Source organism: Oryx dammah, unplaced genomic scaffold (genome assembly GCF_014754425.2).
Source record: "Oryx dammah isolate SB20612 unplaced genomic scaffold, SCBI_Odam_1.1 HiC_scaffold_18, whole genome shotgun sequence".
In the NCBI taxonomy this organism is placed as follows: Eukaryota; Metazoa; Chordata; class Mammalia; order Artiodactyla; family Bovidae; genus Oryx; species Oryx dammah.
Window position 1 is genome coordinate 43806410 of NW_024070202.1, and position 15341 is coordinate 43821750.

The 15341-nt window shown below is 36.2% G+C and overlaps 1 protein-coding gene across 7 annotated transcripts in view; it reads right to left on the bottom strand.

Annotated features, from left to right (window-relative positions):
- Window positions 1–6027: 6027 nt before the first annotated feature.
- PHTF2 (putative homeodomain transcription factor 2) overlaps window positions 6028–15341 on the bottom strand; it is a 139921-nt gene continuing 130607 nt past the window's right edge. For all 7 annotated transcript variants that reach the window (XM_040260747.1, XM_040260745.1, XM_040260746.1 and 4 more), the window contains 4 exons: window positions 13884–14039; window positions 12632–12727; window positions 9079–9204; window positions 6028–8426 (listed from right to left, as the gene is read on the bottom strand). In XM_040260747.1, coding sequence (XP_040116681.1) covers window positions 8406–8426; window positions 9079–9204; window positions 12632–12727; window positions 13884–14039 — 399 coding nt within the window. In that variant the 3' untranslated portion in view covers window positions 6028–8405. The remainder of the gene's footprint in view (window positions 8427–9078; window positions 9205–12631; window positions 12728–13883; window positions 14040–15341) is intronic.

The window sequence follows — 15341 nt, forward strand, 5'->3', positions numbered from 1 at the left end:
CTGCATATTCAATCGAGATGAAAAAAATCTTCCATTGCAGATGAGAAAATATGATTTCCAGGATCACCTAATGAATGACAATGTACTCTACATGGTATCATTCTACACTGATAAGAGGAGGATTCAATGTACCAATTAAACCAGTTCCTATTTCCAAGCAGGTGAACCCCATAACTGCCTGAAGTGTCTCTAAAGTTGGGATAGCCCCAGCTTCTACTAATATTCAGTGTTGAATAAGACGCTTTTTGTTTCATACTTTGTGTGTGTATGACGAACCAAAGTCCCACAATACAATCCAAGGTACTACCTGTTGCTTTAAATTCTGAGGTGAATGAAGAGCAGCTGATTAGGGACTTCACTGTAAGCCATCACATGCCCAAAGCCAAATGTGACCTTCCTTTTTTTTTTTTTTCCATTTCCATATTGAGTAGTCCAAGTGCTTTCTCCCAAAGCCTGACTTTTCATCTCTTTAACAATTTAGACTTTTTTCTAGACAGCTTCAGTTTCTCTAGCTCACTTTCCAATTAGATAATTTCTTTAATTTATGGAGATCACTGAATCTTTGCTTATTACCTGAAAAGGATGCTAACAAAAAATAATAATGCTAATATTTAACAGTTATTGTGACATGACTGTATGTCAGGTACCAAACTAAACACTTTTCTTAAGTGGCAGGATTCTTTGGAATACCTGATGCTGGAAAAGACTTAAAAAAAACAAAAAAAAGTGATGTCTCCACTATTCTAAGAACACAATCCCACAAATCTATTTTGAGCTCAAGTCCCTCCTCTGCAAGGGTATCATTATCTTTGGAACTTCCAAACAGAAAAGAGTAGTTCTCAAGGCTCGCAGGACGACAACTCAACCAAGCTTTGGCTCAGAAGTCTCGTGGATTCAGAGCATCTAGTGGAAAATGAGGGGGTGCGGGTTACTGGAAGAGGGGCACATCCCCAAGACAGGCTGCAGATGTGCAATGGCCCACAGCTGTGGGGCATCTGTGGAAGGAGATGGGCACTGACAGCGGAAACCCTGAAGCAGAGATGAGGACCTTGAGGCTTAGCCTGGGGTCAGGGTCGCGGAGGACCTCTGTGGGGACCATCTCTGAGCTGGCTAGAGCATACATGCCCAACAGACACAGGACACATTGGCCAGGCAGGAGCATCAGAATGGAGGAATAGCTACCACCAGAGAATAGGGACCGGGCCAGTTCTGTATTTTCCAAGTACTAGGTGAATCCCCCCTGGGATTTTGTGTCACTCTAGTGAAGAGAGGCTCTTCCAAACATAACATACTATATTCTCAATAATCTTTTCAGTAAGTGCTCAATGCTGGATATAGTTTGAGAATAAATAAACTGATGTTTTATTGCACAGGAGGCTGGTGGAGCAGGACTATGCCCAGTACACGGACATTTTCTAATTTTATACTCACAAGAACCACTTCAGGCTCCAGCAGCAGCAGCTCCACATCTCATTTTACAGGTGAGGCTTAGGGAGTATAAGGTACTTGCCCAAGGCCATACACATGCTGTGAAGTATCCTAGCTCTGCCTAACTTCAGAACCCATGGTCCTCATCATAGTGCAGATGAGCTGGGCTACTCTGTAATTTTAAAAAAAGAGAGAGAGAGAGATGCAATTTTGCAAATATCAATAATTACAAATTGACTCTATCATCCAAACATGGAGAAAGAAACTGAAGTCAATTTAATTTTACAATACTCTTGGATACAAATTTGTGCCATGTCATTTTTTTTATGACACAAAAATTCTAGCATAGATTTAACATGGACAAAAATTTTAAATTAAAAACCTTAATTCTCAGTCTGGAGCTGTTCACTGAGTATTCAAGTGAAGAATGTGGTCCCTGAGTTTGGTATTTGCCAAGTAATTACGACATGCCAGAACTGAGCTAGATAGTCCCAATCTTTGAGGATAAAATTCAAATCCCTTAACTTCACAAAATCATCTGCTAGTGTTATCTTCCAACCCTTGTCTACAAATATCACCTTCTCCAGCCATACTGAACTGCCTGTGCCACTTACACTGGCACCTCCACAGCGTGTACCCTTCACAAGCTAAAACTTGTACCTCCTAGCCTCCATGGTAAATGAAATGAGGGGCTGTCTTTTAATTTCTATTTCCCTAGTACCTAGTTCAGTGCCTAGCATGTGATATTCAAATACTATCCATGGAATGGATGGAAGAAAAACAGAATAAAATTGCAATTTTAAAGGCATTTGGTCTGTTTCTCATTTGCTAGACTAGCCTCTTACTCCAATGTCTTTCCCCAGACAGCAGACTCACATTTTGAAAATCTTTCAGCACCACTAACCTGACAGAGTAAATTCTAGCTGAGAGCAAGAGTAAGGGTATAAATAGAAGGCCAGAAAGCTGCCAAGTCAGTCTGCATTTCCAGGCAACAAGCAAATGCATTTGCAAACATTGGGTATATATCCCAAGGGATGCAAACTGGTCACAGCCTTTGGCAACACGTCTATTTTGCTTTAAAGCATACCTCTCACTACAAGGTTAGGAAAACCAGAAATTCCCAAATATAAATAATTGATCAAAACTTGTAAGAGAATTTGACAAAGACAACCCCAAATTCTTAAAAACCAGTCAAAGATTGCTAAATAACTGCATTAAGTAAATGATTACATTTGGCACAGAGAGTCAGATTCCACTTTAAAAGACAAAAAAGAAAGCAAGCTGCTAATTTAAATTTCAGATCATTGTTGAAAACACAGAACTGTAAAAAGGAAGGAACAAGCAAAACTTTCAGTCCTGAGACTGTTAACTATTTTGTAGACACAGGAGATATAAATATATTGGAAGAGTAGACAGCACTGATAGCCAAGCACTATCCTTAACGAGACAGGAACAGAAAGATGCAGAGAGAAAGCCAATTAGGGAAGAAAAATGGCTTAAGATTATACAGTCAGTCAAATGTATGACGCTTATCCAGGTTGACAGTCATCCTTTGGTTACTTGAGGTGATGAATTTATCATAAAGATAAATGGGGGCATCTGGTCTCACGGTTCAGGACACAAGATGAAGCTACCACAGTCTGAGAGCAGCTCTAATGATTCAATGGCACAGCTGATCAAGCTATCACTCGGTCTCTCTGCCTCCAGCAGCTTAGGGAAGTTTCTGTTAGTTTCTTCTCCCATCTTCACTTTCACCACTGTCTCTCTACTTTAAGGCTTTTTAATTCACGGCTTCTTTTGGGACTCTGCTATCCTACCAACTCTTCCTGTTTATACTGTGTCCTGATTCATTCCTGCAGCATTAACAGAAATTCTGACTGGGTCAGGAAGTAACCATTAAGGATGGAAAGCCTGTGCTGGGGGAAACTCTCATGCCTGTTGGTTTCACAGGCTCCTCAAGGCTTATAAAATGGCTGGCTGCTTTCGGGCCCAGCACCAATCACTGACCTGTTCAGCTATGGCTGAGAGAGAAAAGTGAAGAAAACCAAGCTTCACCAACTTCTTGCTTTGTTCAGATGAGGGTTGTAGCAAGCTCTTACAGGGCCATCTAGTAGACAACGGTCCCATCCAACCTACGACCAATACATTCAATCTCATACTAAGGATCCAAGCACCTCTCATTGAAATATAAATGCTTTTATAACATAAAATTGCAAAGGGTTAAGACTGGAGATGATGATGGAGGAGAGCGAGGAAGTATCCTACAGGAGGGAAGCAACAGAATCCTGAGAACTGATAGAGAGCTGGCCTCACAGAGCAATGTTTCCTTCACAGAACTGAAGGAGGGGGAAAAGACAGAATTCATGCATGATGATTTTTCTCTCTTTCGTAAAGTTAGAGGAATAAAATACCAACAGTTGTAAGATGAGAGGGATTAGGAGCTTGAGGATAACAAAGGAGGTTTGGAAAAACCATTGTAGGCAACATCTAAGTGGACAAAAGACTGATTAAAGAAAGTGAAAGTGAAGTCGCTTAGTCATGTCCGACTCTTTGCGACCTGTGGACTGTAGCCCACCAAGCTCCTCCGTCCATGGGATTCTCCAGGCAAGAGTACTGGAGTGGGTTGCCATTTCCTTCTCCAGATTAAAGAAAAAGCACTGCCAAATACAGGATTCAAAATTTCTAGTCATACCTTGATAAGCACCATTTGTAGAAAGTGAAGTCAGATGTTCTCCAGCTAATCAAAGCACAAATAGTGAGCAGACACTTAAGAGTTAAGAGGTGAGATCAGGTAGAAGACAAAAAGACTAGGCTGTTACTAGTAAGGGAATCTACCACATAAACGAAACAGAAATCTAATAATGAAAAGATATGAATGGAATATGCGCCTGAGAATTTAATAAAGTCATTCACAACTGGATATAATACACAGAAGAATGAGAATAATTCCCCTCCACATTTTAGCGTGCCTACTTATGAAGTAAAGGAATTAGATCTCAAATCTATAAAAGAACTCTTCATGTATGATAATTTATATGAAGCATGATAGTTATATCTCATATTTGGTAAGGATGCATACATCTTATGTAATGTGAATGCTTTAGCTTGGAACTTTTTGTTTGTAAATTGTCCTAGGCCATTATTTATTTGGAGGGGAAAGAGAACCAATCTTTCTGCACACTTAATACATGTCAGTGCCAATGCTGGTGCTTTGCATATATTAATCTTACTAATCCCTCTAATAGTCCTGTAAAATAACTGTCAGTAATTTATAGTTGAGAAAATGAAAGTGCACAGAGGTTAAATAATTTGCCTAAGACTGTACAATAAGTCTGACTCCAAAGTATGTGTTCTCTCCAGCAAGTCCCACTGCAGAGCTGAACAGGGAGCCATCAAATGAATTCTCCTTCCTAACGTCAAAAGCTTTTTAGTATACATATGATCTCACTACATATATGTATAGACTTATAAATATTTATAAATATTCCAGAATTTTTTCCTATAATTAAGCATTTTGATTAGTTAAAAGGTACTGTTACAGAATATACCTCCAAAGGGAATAAAGAAGAGTGTGGATTCTACTTGAGGAAACTTAGGCAAGCTTTTCAATCTCTTCTTTGGATTCTTTTTTTTTTTAACCTATCAATAGTGAAATGAGAGCTTTAGACTAGGTGGTGTTGGGTTCTACGTGACTCAGGTCATCATTCAAAATTCATTCATTCAATAGACTGAGATTAGGCACTATTTTATGTGCTGGGAAAACAGCGGTCAATGAAGTTAAAAATCTCATGCAATTTACATGCTCTAAAATTTCTGATCTTAAGACAGTAATTCTCAAGGTGGTGAGGAATGATAAGTGGAACAAAATTTCAAAATCACTTATGGAATACTTTTTTCAGAGTATGCATGTACCACATCCAAGATCCACAGTCTACTCCCCAGGAAGTAAGCACTGTGGGGAGCCAGAGATATTGATAAGCATTTGTGGTATCTCTCTTACAAGGCTGGTAGAAAAATGGTTGAGAATTAGTGTTCTAAGTGATACAATATAAAGAGATGCAAGTCATATTGCTCTATCTGTAAGTGTGAAGGGAGACTCACTAATAGACCCAATTATAAGCTTAAAGAAAGTTGGAAAGTGCACTTCAATGAAGAGTCCCTGATTAAGGCCTAGGAACATTTGTACCAGTCAGAGAACAGAAATATTACAATGCTTACCCATGTTATTGTTGGCCATGATCTCTCTTGTTGAACCATGTGTAAAATCACTTGGTTAAAAACACAATCCTTCTGATAATGAATTTTAATATCCCAGGGTACAGCCAGTTTTCTGCATTTAAATACAAACAAGCAAACAAACATTAATGATGTCATAGCATTTTGGTGATGAAAAGCCTGTGCACTAATTCTTCTTTCATATTCTGAGAATTATAATGCAAAATCTGAAATGTTGGAAACGTTTTAAAAATGTATTCCCACTCCCCTCAAATCTAACAGTTATACCTAGAGTTTATGCTACAGTAAATACTAAATTACCATAGAAATGTGCATGACTTGAAAACTTGAAAAACAAACCAAAAAAACCAAACCCACTCCAGGTTTAACACTGTCAGTCATAGAACTTTTTATTTTAAACTTGCCATTCAAACTTTCAAATACGATACATGTGGCAAAGAAACAACAGTTAACACACAACATCTGCCACAATTCTATCTTTGAACTGTCTTTTCCATATTATGTGGTATATTACAATTTCTTTCAATTTCTTACATTCATTGTATTCTTAAAGGCAGCAATGTCAATTCTTCTGCTTTGGAAACAGTTCCATTAATGTTCTGAAATTACCTAAAATGATAACTTTTTCTTCTTACTATTCTACCGCTGCCATATTAGTGACATAATTCAACATATTAATACGATGTTGAGAGGTACACTGTACTTAATAAATCAACTCTCAACTCCAAGTTGAAATGAACTTCAATCAAAAAACAAGCATTTTCCTATATCAGTTTACTCAGCTACTTTTCTCAAAAATATTTCCATTCTGAAATAAGTTTTTTTTTGTGTGTGAGATACAATAGTTTCATTTTTATTCCTAACAGAACTCATGCTGTACTTTTTTTTCTCAAAATATATTCAATATATTCTGTGCAAAATGTTAAGTTCTGTATAGGTATGTACCTTATCTTGAAAAACTTTATAAAATATAATTCCTAAAAACAACCTCAACATTAGACAATAGAGGAAGAATAAACATATCAGACAAAGCCTAATTTTTCACAGGAGAAAAAAAGTATGTTCTTAAAGCTCCAGTAATACATTCCTTGAAAAAACTCAGAATGCACTTTGGTCATTATTAAACATATTAGAACATAGGCAAATAAAACAAAATGTTTTTGTTTTCTATACAATGAGGCTGATTTGAGGCTGATCAAAAGGAATGGTGAGAGCAAAGTGATATTATGATATGGCTCTGTTCTCCACACATTCCTGATCTTAAGATTATGATTTGGGGATTAAAACTGCACCAGTCAAATAAATCATTTACAATTAATTATTTTAAATTCCCTAAAATATGGTAAAAAAAGGTGAGGATATTCAACATGATACAACTTGCACCAAGAAAATTCTAGACTGTTTCAAATAAAGTCTTTTAAAAACTATACACCAAGTTAAAAAAAAAAAAGTTTGCTAAAACATTTCATATTTCATGTAACTCCTAAAATTTGATTGTATAAATACAACAACTTAAAATCAAGGCCCAATGTAAGATACCATCATAGTTGCCCTATTTACCTAACATGCCAACAGGTAAGTTCTCATTTGGACACTTGGCAAATTATTTGGAGGGGAAGAAGGGGGTTCCTTTCTAGGTTAAAAGCATCTAAAATAGCCCTTATATAACTGCGAGTTGAGGAGGGGGATGTACTAGATAGTAGAATTTGCAAGCTATCGCTATTTTTCCTGAAAACTCATAAATAGTTTTACAGCTAGCAATCAGGAATATCTGATTGGTTCTTAATGTTATTCTTAAGTTGTTCATTTGAGTGTGGTATGAATAGCATACACGATAGTGTACCATGGGGAGAAAATTATTTTACTTGAGTAAACATAACATACTTGTGTAATATCAATAGGCACTTCACTTGTGAGATGAGTATATACCTCACTCAAAAGGATACCATATCATGCCCTAGTACACTATAAAGACACATTATAGTACACCCCATATAAAGACACACATTAAAAGTAACAATTTTAAAAAGTGCACATTTTGAGCATGCACAGTTGGAGCTGTGCAAACAGCCCAGTGTTTCAAATAAATACAATTATTACTAGTTAATTTTTATCAAAATATCTTACAGTATGGTAACCATTTACAATTATTGCTCTATTAAGAGTTTTATCATCAAAGAGCACTTGTTGACCTGTTGTGTAATACCATAGATATTAATACTGAAGGGTGCTTAAACTGCAGCTTAATCAGTTTAGATCCTGGCATTGTTCCAAAATAACTCAAAAGAAACCCGGACTGGATCTTAATTTACTGAATAAAAATGTTTTATGTATTTAGCTGAGTCTAATGCAGGATTACAAAGTTAAAGACGTTTACTTCAAGTAAGGCAAGTCACGGCATTGATGGAGAAACAGTGTTTAGCAATGGCTTCTATTCTCACAATTTGTTGTCATTTTTTAATGAGCAATTACCAGGATCTCAAGTATCTGGACATCAGTTTCATCACCCTTTCAACAACTAAGTATATCAATGCTAAAAATAAAATATATAAAGACTAAAATAAATGTAAAAAACAGTGAACAAGTGAAATAAATATAAGAATTGCACAGGACAGTCTGATGTAAACACTTCAATTTCTCAGCTGAGATTCCTGAAGCAAAGAGTCAGTGACTGCTTTCAGGCAGCTTAGTTGGTACTCTTATTCTGGAAAAGAGGCTACATCTTCTTTTCTCTGAATTGGTCATGATTTAATCTTCCAGAGCTAGTGAAAAAATAATACAAGTAGGGACCATTAGAGCCAGTTTTGATATTGCAACTTATTAAGTTATATCATATGATATTGTTTTTTATCTAAATTTCATTCATAAACAACTGAAGGTTCTACTATTTTAAATTCTTTTATTTTTAAGAATTCACCTCAAACAAATAAAAAAGTGAGACTCCAATTTCTCTTGCTTTCTCTAACTGGAAAGTGACAATGTACATCTACTACCGGTTAATATAAACATTCTACACCTTATTTGCTAGCAGCTTTGCACATGTTGGAGGATGCATATATTGCTATATAGATAAACAATATAGCTTCTGGCCAAAGCCAGTAATAGGGCTCTTTTTAAAAAAATCATCTAAATTAGATTCATCTTATATATGAGTAAAAATAAACACTTCCACTTATCCTATCCAAGAGTACCATTTGTAACAAATACTGTTCTGAATGAGAAGCTCCATCAGTATTATAAGCCAAGAATATTTATCATTGTTTGAAATTAAATGTTAAGTTATCTTCATTAATTGTATATAACCAAAATGACTCCATTACTATACATGTGAGATCTCAAAGTGTTAGGGTGAAATAAACATCATGAAAATGTAATAGGGTACTAAGAAATTTAAAAATACCTGCAAGCCCTTACCTTTAAATTAAATCCAAGCAAGTCACTGATAACACCAGAAACAGCTGACAGGATGACAACCTGGGTGATGTTATAAAGCAGTGGATTCATTGTAAGTCCATATAGTCTAAAGGGACTGTCCAATTCCTAGTAGAAGAGGAAAAAACCATGAACCCAGATTCATTGAGAATTATTAGTTAAACTAATTCAGGGCAATATGCAAAGAGAATTTTTACAAACACTGTTTCAAAAGACAGTTACAAATCATGATAGTCTTAGAAAGAATAAACTTGGTTAAACCGGAAGCAAGTAAATGTACTTTTAGGTTTTCTTAGGAGAAAGTAACTTTCATTTAAAAGAAATCTATAACCTAAATTTGTAACTCCAATTTCTGTCCCAAATGAATGACTAATAACTATTGGTGTTGTAGCTACAAGGTTAAAGAATACTTTTCACTATAACAATAGAAATTGAAAGAGAAAGAGAACAATATATTTTTGCATAAGAATTAGAAATTTAGTTAGCCAAATTTTCTGTCTATACACAGACACACACACATATACATACATATATGTATATACATATAATCCCCCTTTGAGATAATTTTTAAATGCATAGATCCATTAATTGATTCACTGACTCAAACATTTAAGTAAAGTTCTATATATGCTAGGCGCCATGGCAGACTCTGGAAAAGTTAAGATTCAGTCCCCATGCTGAAGGACCTTGCAGTCTAATAGACAAGCAAAGATATAATTCAACTATGTGTCCCACAAAAGAAATATGTATAAATGGCAGAGGGCCAGAGTAGAAGGTGCTCCTGCAACTTAGTTCATGGGAGGAGAAAAGGTATTCCCCAAGACACAAGAACATGGCACCTTTGAATTGCTACAGGTTGTACGAAGCAAGTATAAATTTTATAAAACTGGCTACTTAGGTAAGGGTCATTCTTTAGGCAAAGTATGAGAGGAGATTGGCACAAGAGGAATTTAATTTGGGGAGTAGTATATCAGATGTGCATGTGAGAAATACAGATTAGAGAGCAGCAAGACCAGAAGGAAGAAGCCCGCAGAGTTCAGTTTATCAGAAGCTCAAGTGAAAATGATGCGGGTCTGACTTATAGCAGTATTGGTAGGAAAAAGAGGATGAACTGGACAATATTTGAGAGTGTGAGTCAATGGGCCCAAGAATTTCTTAGCTGTGAAGAAAGAGAAAGAAGGAGCAATCTATATTATGTCCCAGGTTCTGAACAGAAGACTATGTTTGATCAAAAAAGATCACACTGATGTGTTTTGTTTTTTGGTTAACTTTGTATTTCTCTCTATTTTGCAAATGAAGCTGCTCACATGAAGTCTCAACTTTAGAGCCTTCTCCTAGTTAGCATAGTGCCTAGACTCTTAAGATACTCAATATTTATGTGTCAAAAACTCACCCAGAGCTTCCCTGGTGGCTCAGCGGTAAAAAATCTGTCTACCAAAGTAGGAGACATGGGTTTGAGCTCTGGTCTGGGAAGATCCCACATGCTGCAGAGCAACTAAGCTCATTTGCCGCATCTAATGAGCCATGCTCTAGAGAGCGGGACTGGCAACTTCTGAAGCCCATGCGCTCAACAGCCTATACTCCACAAAAAGAGAAGCCACCGCAAAGAGAAGACTGCTCACCACAACTAGAAAGGGGTCCCTGCTCACTACAACTAGAGAAAAGCCCATGATGCAACAAAGACCCAGCAGAGCCAAAAATAAATAAATAAAACTGGAAAAAAACAAAAACAAAACCCACCTAACTCCTCTGACCCTTTTCAGTGCCTAATATACTGTGAGGCACAATCTATAGTCAGTTAATGCATTTTAGTTAACTGAAGAAGTAACCATAGCATTGAGACGCAACTAATTTCCTACTATTCTATGAACACTTTATAAACAATTCTAAACTTTTCATTTAATTTGTTACAGAAACAGAGATTTTTAAAAAATGGTTTCCTTTTAAGAAAGAAAGGAATTATTAACACTGCAGTGATAATGATATTTTATTAAATTACCTCCAAAGAGGGAATACCAGACGACCTGACCTGCCTCTTGAGAAACCTGTATGCGGGTCAGGAAGCAACAGTTAGAAATGGACATGGAACAACAGACTGGTTCCAAATAGGAAAAAGACTACGTCAAGGCTGTATATTGACACCCTACTTATTTAACTTATAGGCAGAGTACATCATGAGAAACACTGGGCTGGAAGAAGCACAAGCTGGAATCAAGATTGCTGGGAGAAATATCAATAACCTCAGATATGCAGATGACACCACCCTTATGGCAGAAAGTGAAGAGGAGCTAAAAAGCCTCTTGATGAAAATGAAAGAAGAGAGTGAAAAAGTTGGCTTAAAGCTCAACATTCAGAAAACTAAGATCATGGCATCCGGGTCCCATCACTTCATGGCAAAGAGATGGAGAAACAGTACTGACTTTATTTTTCTGCACTCCAAAATCACTGCAGATGGTGACTACAGCCATGAAATTAAAAGACTCTTACTCCTTGGAAGGGAAGTTATGACCAACCTAGACAGCATATTCAAAAGCAGAGATATTACTTTGCCAACAAAGGTCCGTCTAGTCAAGGCTATGGTTTTTCCAGTGGTCATGTATGGATGTGAGAGTTGGACTAGGAAGAAAGCTGAGCCCCGAAGAATTGATGCTTTTGAACTGTGGTGTTGGAGAAGACTCTTGAGAGTCCCTTGGACTGCAAGGAGATCCAGCCAGTCCATTCTGAAGGAGATCAGTCCTGGGTGTTCATTGGAAGGACTAATGTTGAAGCTAAAACTCCAATACTTTGGCCACCTGATGCGAAGAACTGACTCATTGGAAAAGACCCTGATGTTGGGAAAGATTGAGGGCAGGAGGAGAAGGGGACGACAGAATGAGATGGTTGGATGGCATCACCAACTCAATGGACATGGGTTTGGGTGGACTCCGGGAGTGGGTGATGGACAGGGGGGCCTGGCATGCTGTGGTTCATGGGGTCGCAGAGTCAGACATGACTGAGCAACTGAACTGAAAGAGTTACAGTTATGAGACGAAATATACCGAAATTATATTATTTTTGATTGCTACCCAAAAAAGCTTTGAAAATTTATTTATTGGTGATATATAATTATTACAGTGATAATGTATTACTACTTTTTAAACCAACTCAGGCCAAATAAACAGAAGACTGCTTTGAGAAATACAAAATGAAAAAAAAAATTAGCCAATTAACATCAAATGTTCTTTTTTAAAATCTATTTTAAGTTCTAGGATGCAAAAACTTCCAAAGATGTCAACTTCTACAATATTCTAAACATTATTAAGAGACTTAAAGTTTCAAAACAGAATAAAAGTTCAAAATAAAATGATCTGAATTACTTTGATTAGCTTTTCAATGAGAAATAAAATGTAAACTGCATGAATGTGCTCAAAAATAATTTGGAAAACATTTTCAATAATCCTGAAAACCAAACACAAATTAGGATCTACAAACAAAACAGTAAGAAAAGTTAGACCAGCATTTTCTACATGATGTCCATTCTCATTTTCACGCTTACCTTTAGCAATTTAGTAGCCAGTTTTAAAACATTGTTCACTAGTGTCAATTCCTCCTTTTTGTTAGGTTTCTTTTCCATTTTCAAGTAGAGGTTTATCTTTTATTAAAAAAGAATGAATAATTAAATAAACTTAAAATTATAACAAATACTGATTTTTAAGAGGAACTGAAAAACATTTACTAAAATATTAGCAGTAGTTCTCTATTATTAAGAGTATAGGTGATATTAATATTCTTCTTCACACTTAACTATATATTCCTAACTTCTTACAGCAAATATTTTATAAGAAAATAATATTTTTTTAACTTTTCAAATGTAACTAAAAGCTGAAAGAAGGAAAACTGGATTTCTTTATTAAAATGTGAAACAGTTTAGCCCCAGATCCAAATTAACACAGAAAATAAACAATAACTAGAGTAAAGTATGGAGAAGGCAATGGCACCCCACTCCAGTACTCTTGCCTGGAAAATCCCATGGATGGAGGAGCCTGGTAGGCTGCAGTCCACGGGGTTGCTAAGAGTCGGTACGACTGAGCAACTTCACTTTCACTTTTCACTTTCATGCACTGGAGAAGGAAATGGCAGCCCACTCCAGTGTTCTTGCCTGGAGAATCCCAGGGATGGGGGAGCCTGGTGGGCTGCCGTCTATGGGGTCGCACAGAGTCGGACACGACTGAAGCGACTTAGCAGCAGCAGTACAGTAAAGTAAATCAGTTGGTTTGTTTCCTACTTTCCCCTTTCCTTCTAACTGACTTGGTTTGACAGGGTTACCAATTTCTAAAAATCAAACTATTCCTGACAAAAATATTCAACAAGTTCACTAGAAATAAGTTTGTTTAAATATTCCTATGAAATAAGGAAAACACGTTTTTTAATTCATATAAAGTTAAGCATCAAAATTATTAGGCTTTACACTTTCTATCAAATAAATGTTTATGCTTATTCAAATATGGCTCTGCTACACTGCAATGCAAACATATCCCAACAACGGTTTAAAATCCATCATTTCTACAAACGGTATTTCCTGCTTATCAAATGAAAATGAGACACAGAAACAATAGCTTAGACTTGAAATCTGTATCAAGGCAGAACACTGAAGAAAGTTTTGTGCTCTACCAAATTTCAAGTTTTGCTCTGCAACATAAATGGTCTTAACAGAGGTTCCTGAAAAATTCTGAAGGAAATGAAAACTTTTAATTTTAACATGTAGGTATCAAACATTAATTTATAACATAATAAACATGAATTCTCACCTGTTCAGTAAGTAATATTGAGGTATTGCTATATTTTTTACTTGTTTCTGATCCAAGGGTAACAAATCTTAGGAGAAAAAGTGTTAACGAGATGCACCAGATTACCAGTTCCCAATTGTAGTGACAATCAAGGAAGATCTCATGTACATGAAGCAACTAAAAATGTAAGGAAAAGGCAATATGAAGAAGAATGTAAGTCAAAAATTTCTTCTTTAAAAGAAAGTAAAATTTTACTTCATACAGATAGATCATGGATATAGTGTTACATTTTTCAAACAACTGACATTTCTTAGGAAATATTGCAAGCGCATGAAAGGTATTGAGTATTATATAATCAAAACCCATATATTTACTTTCATTAAATCTTAATATCTTGCAATATTTTTTAGATTTTCAAAAAAATAAGAGTAAAGATTCAAAGGAAGCCCCTTTAAACTGTTCTTTTCATCACTGCCCTTCTTCCTCACCCCTCTGTAAGGGTAATGACATTTGCATTTACCTTTTCCACTCAGCTTTTATAGTTAGCTAGGTATTTATGCTTATACTATGTTATATGTATGTTGGAATTTGTATAAACGCTATCATATTGACCTTATCATTCTTCAATTTGCTTTTTAATCTACTGGATTTTGTTTTCAAAGTTTATCCATGATTCATTAAGCTTAAATTCATTCATTCTAACTACTGCAAGGTATTATAGTAAAAGAATCAACCACAGTGGATTTGCCTACTCTACCAATTAACATTCACTGGGCTACCAATTTCCTCACTGCAAACTATGTTGCAATAAATATTCTCTTCTGCTTCTCCTGGTCTTCTTGTGCACATGCAAGACCTTCTTGAGGAGTTAATATCTAGGAGTAAAACTGCTAAAGCCTTGGACAGTCACACATTCAGTATTAGCAGATATTACCAATTTGTCTCTGAAAAACAGTTGTGCCAATTTATACTCTCAGCAGCAGATCAGAGTTCCCTTTGCCTTCATATCTGTCCAAAGTAGGTATTATTCAACTTAACACCTGCCATTCTAATGGGTGTAAATTGTTCTCTTACTCTTTTCCTTTTCCTTTTCCACATTACTTAGGGAGGATGAGTATGTTTCATATGCTTACTGGTCACTGGGTTTCCTCTTCTCTAACTTATCTTTTTAAATTTTGTATCTAACTTTTTCTATTAGGTTGTCTGTTTTTATTGATTTATTGAAGTTATTTATTTATTGTGATTAACAAAGCTAAAGTCATGTCTGACTCTTTGCGATCCCATGGACTGTAGCCTACCAGGCTCCTCAGTCCATGGAATTTTCCAGGCAAGGAAATGGGTTGCCATTTCCTTCTCCAGGGCATCTTCCCAACCCAGGGATCGAACCTGGATCTCCTGCATTGCAGGCAGACACTTTACCGTCTGAGCCACCAGGGAAGCCTATTTATTTATTGTGATTAACAAAGCTATTTAAACCAT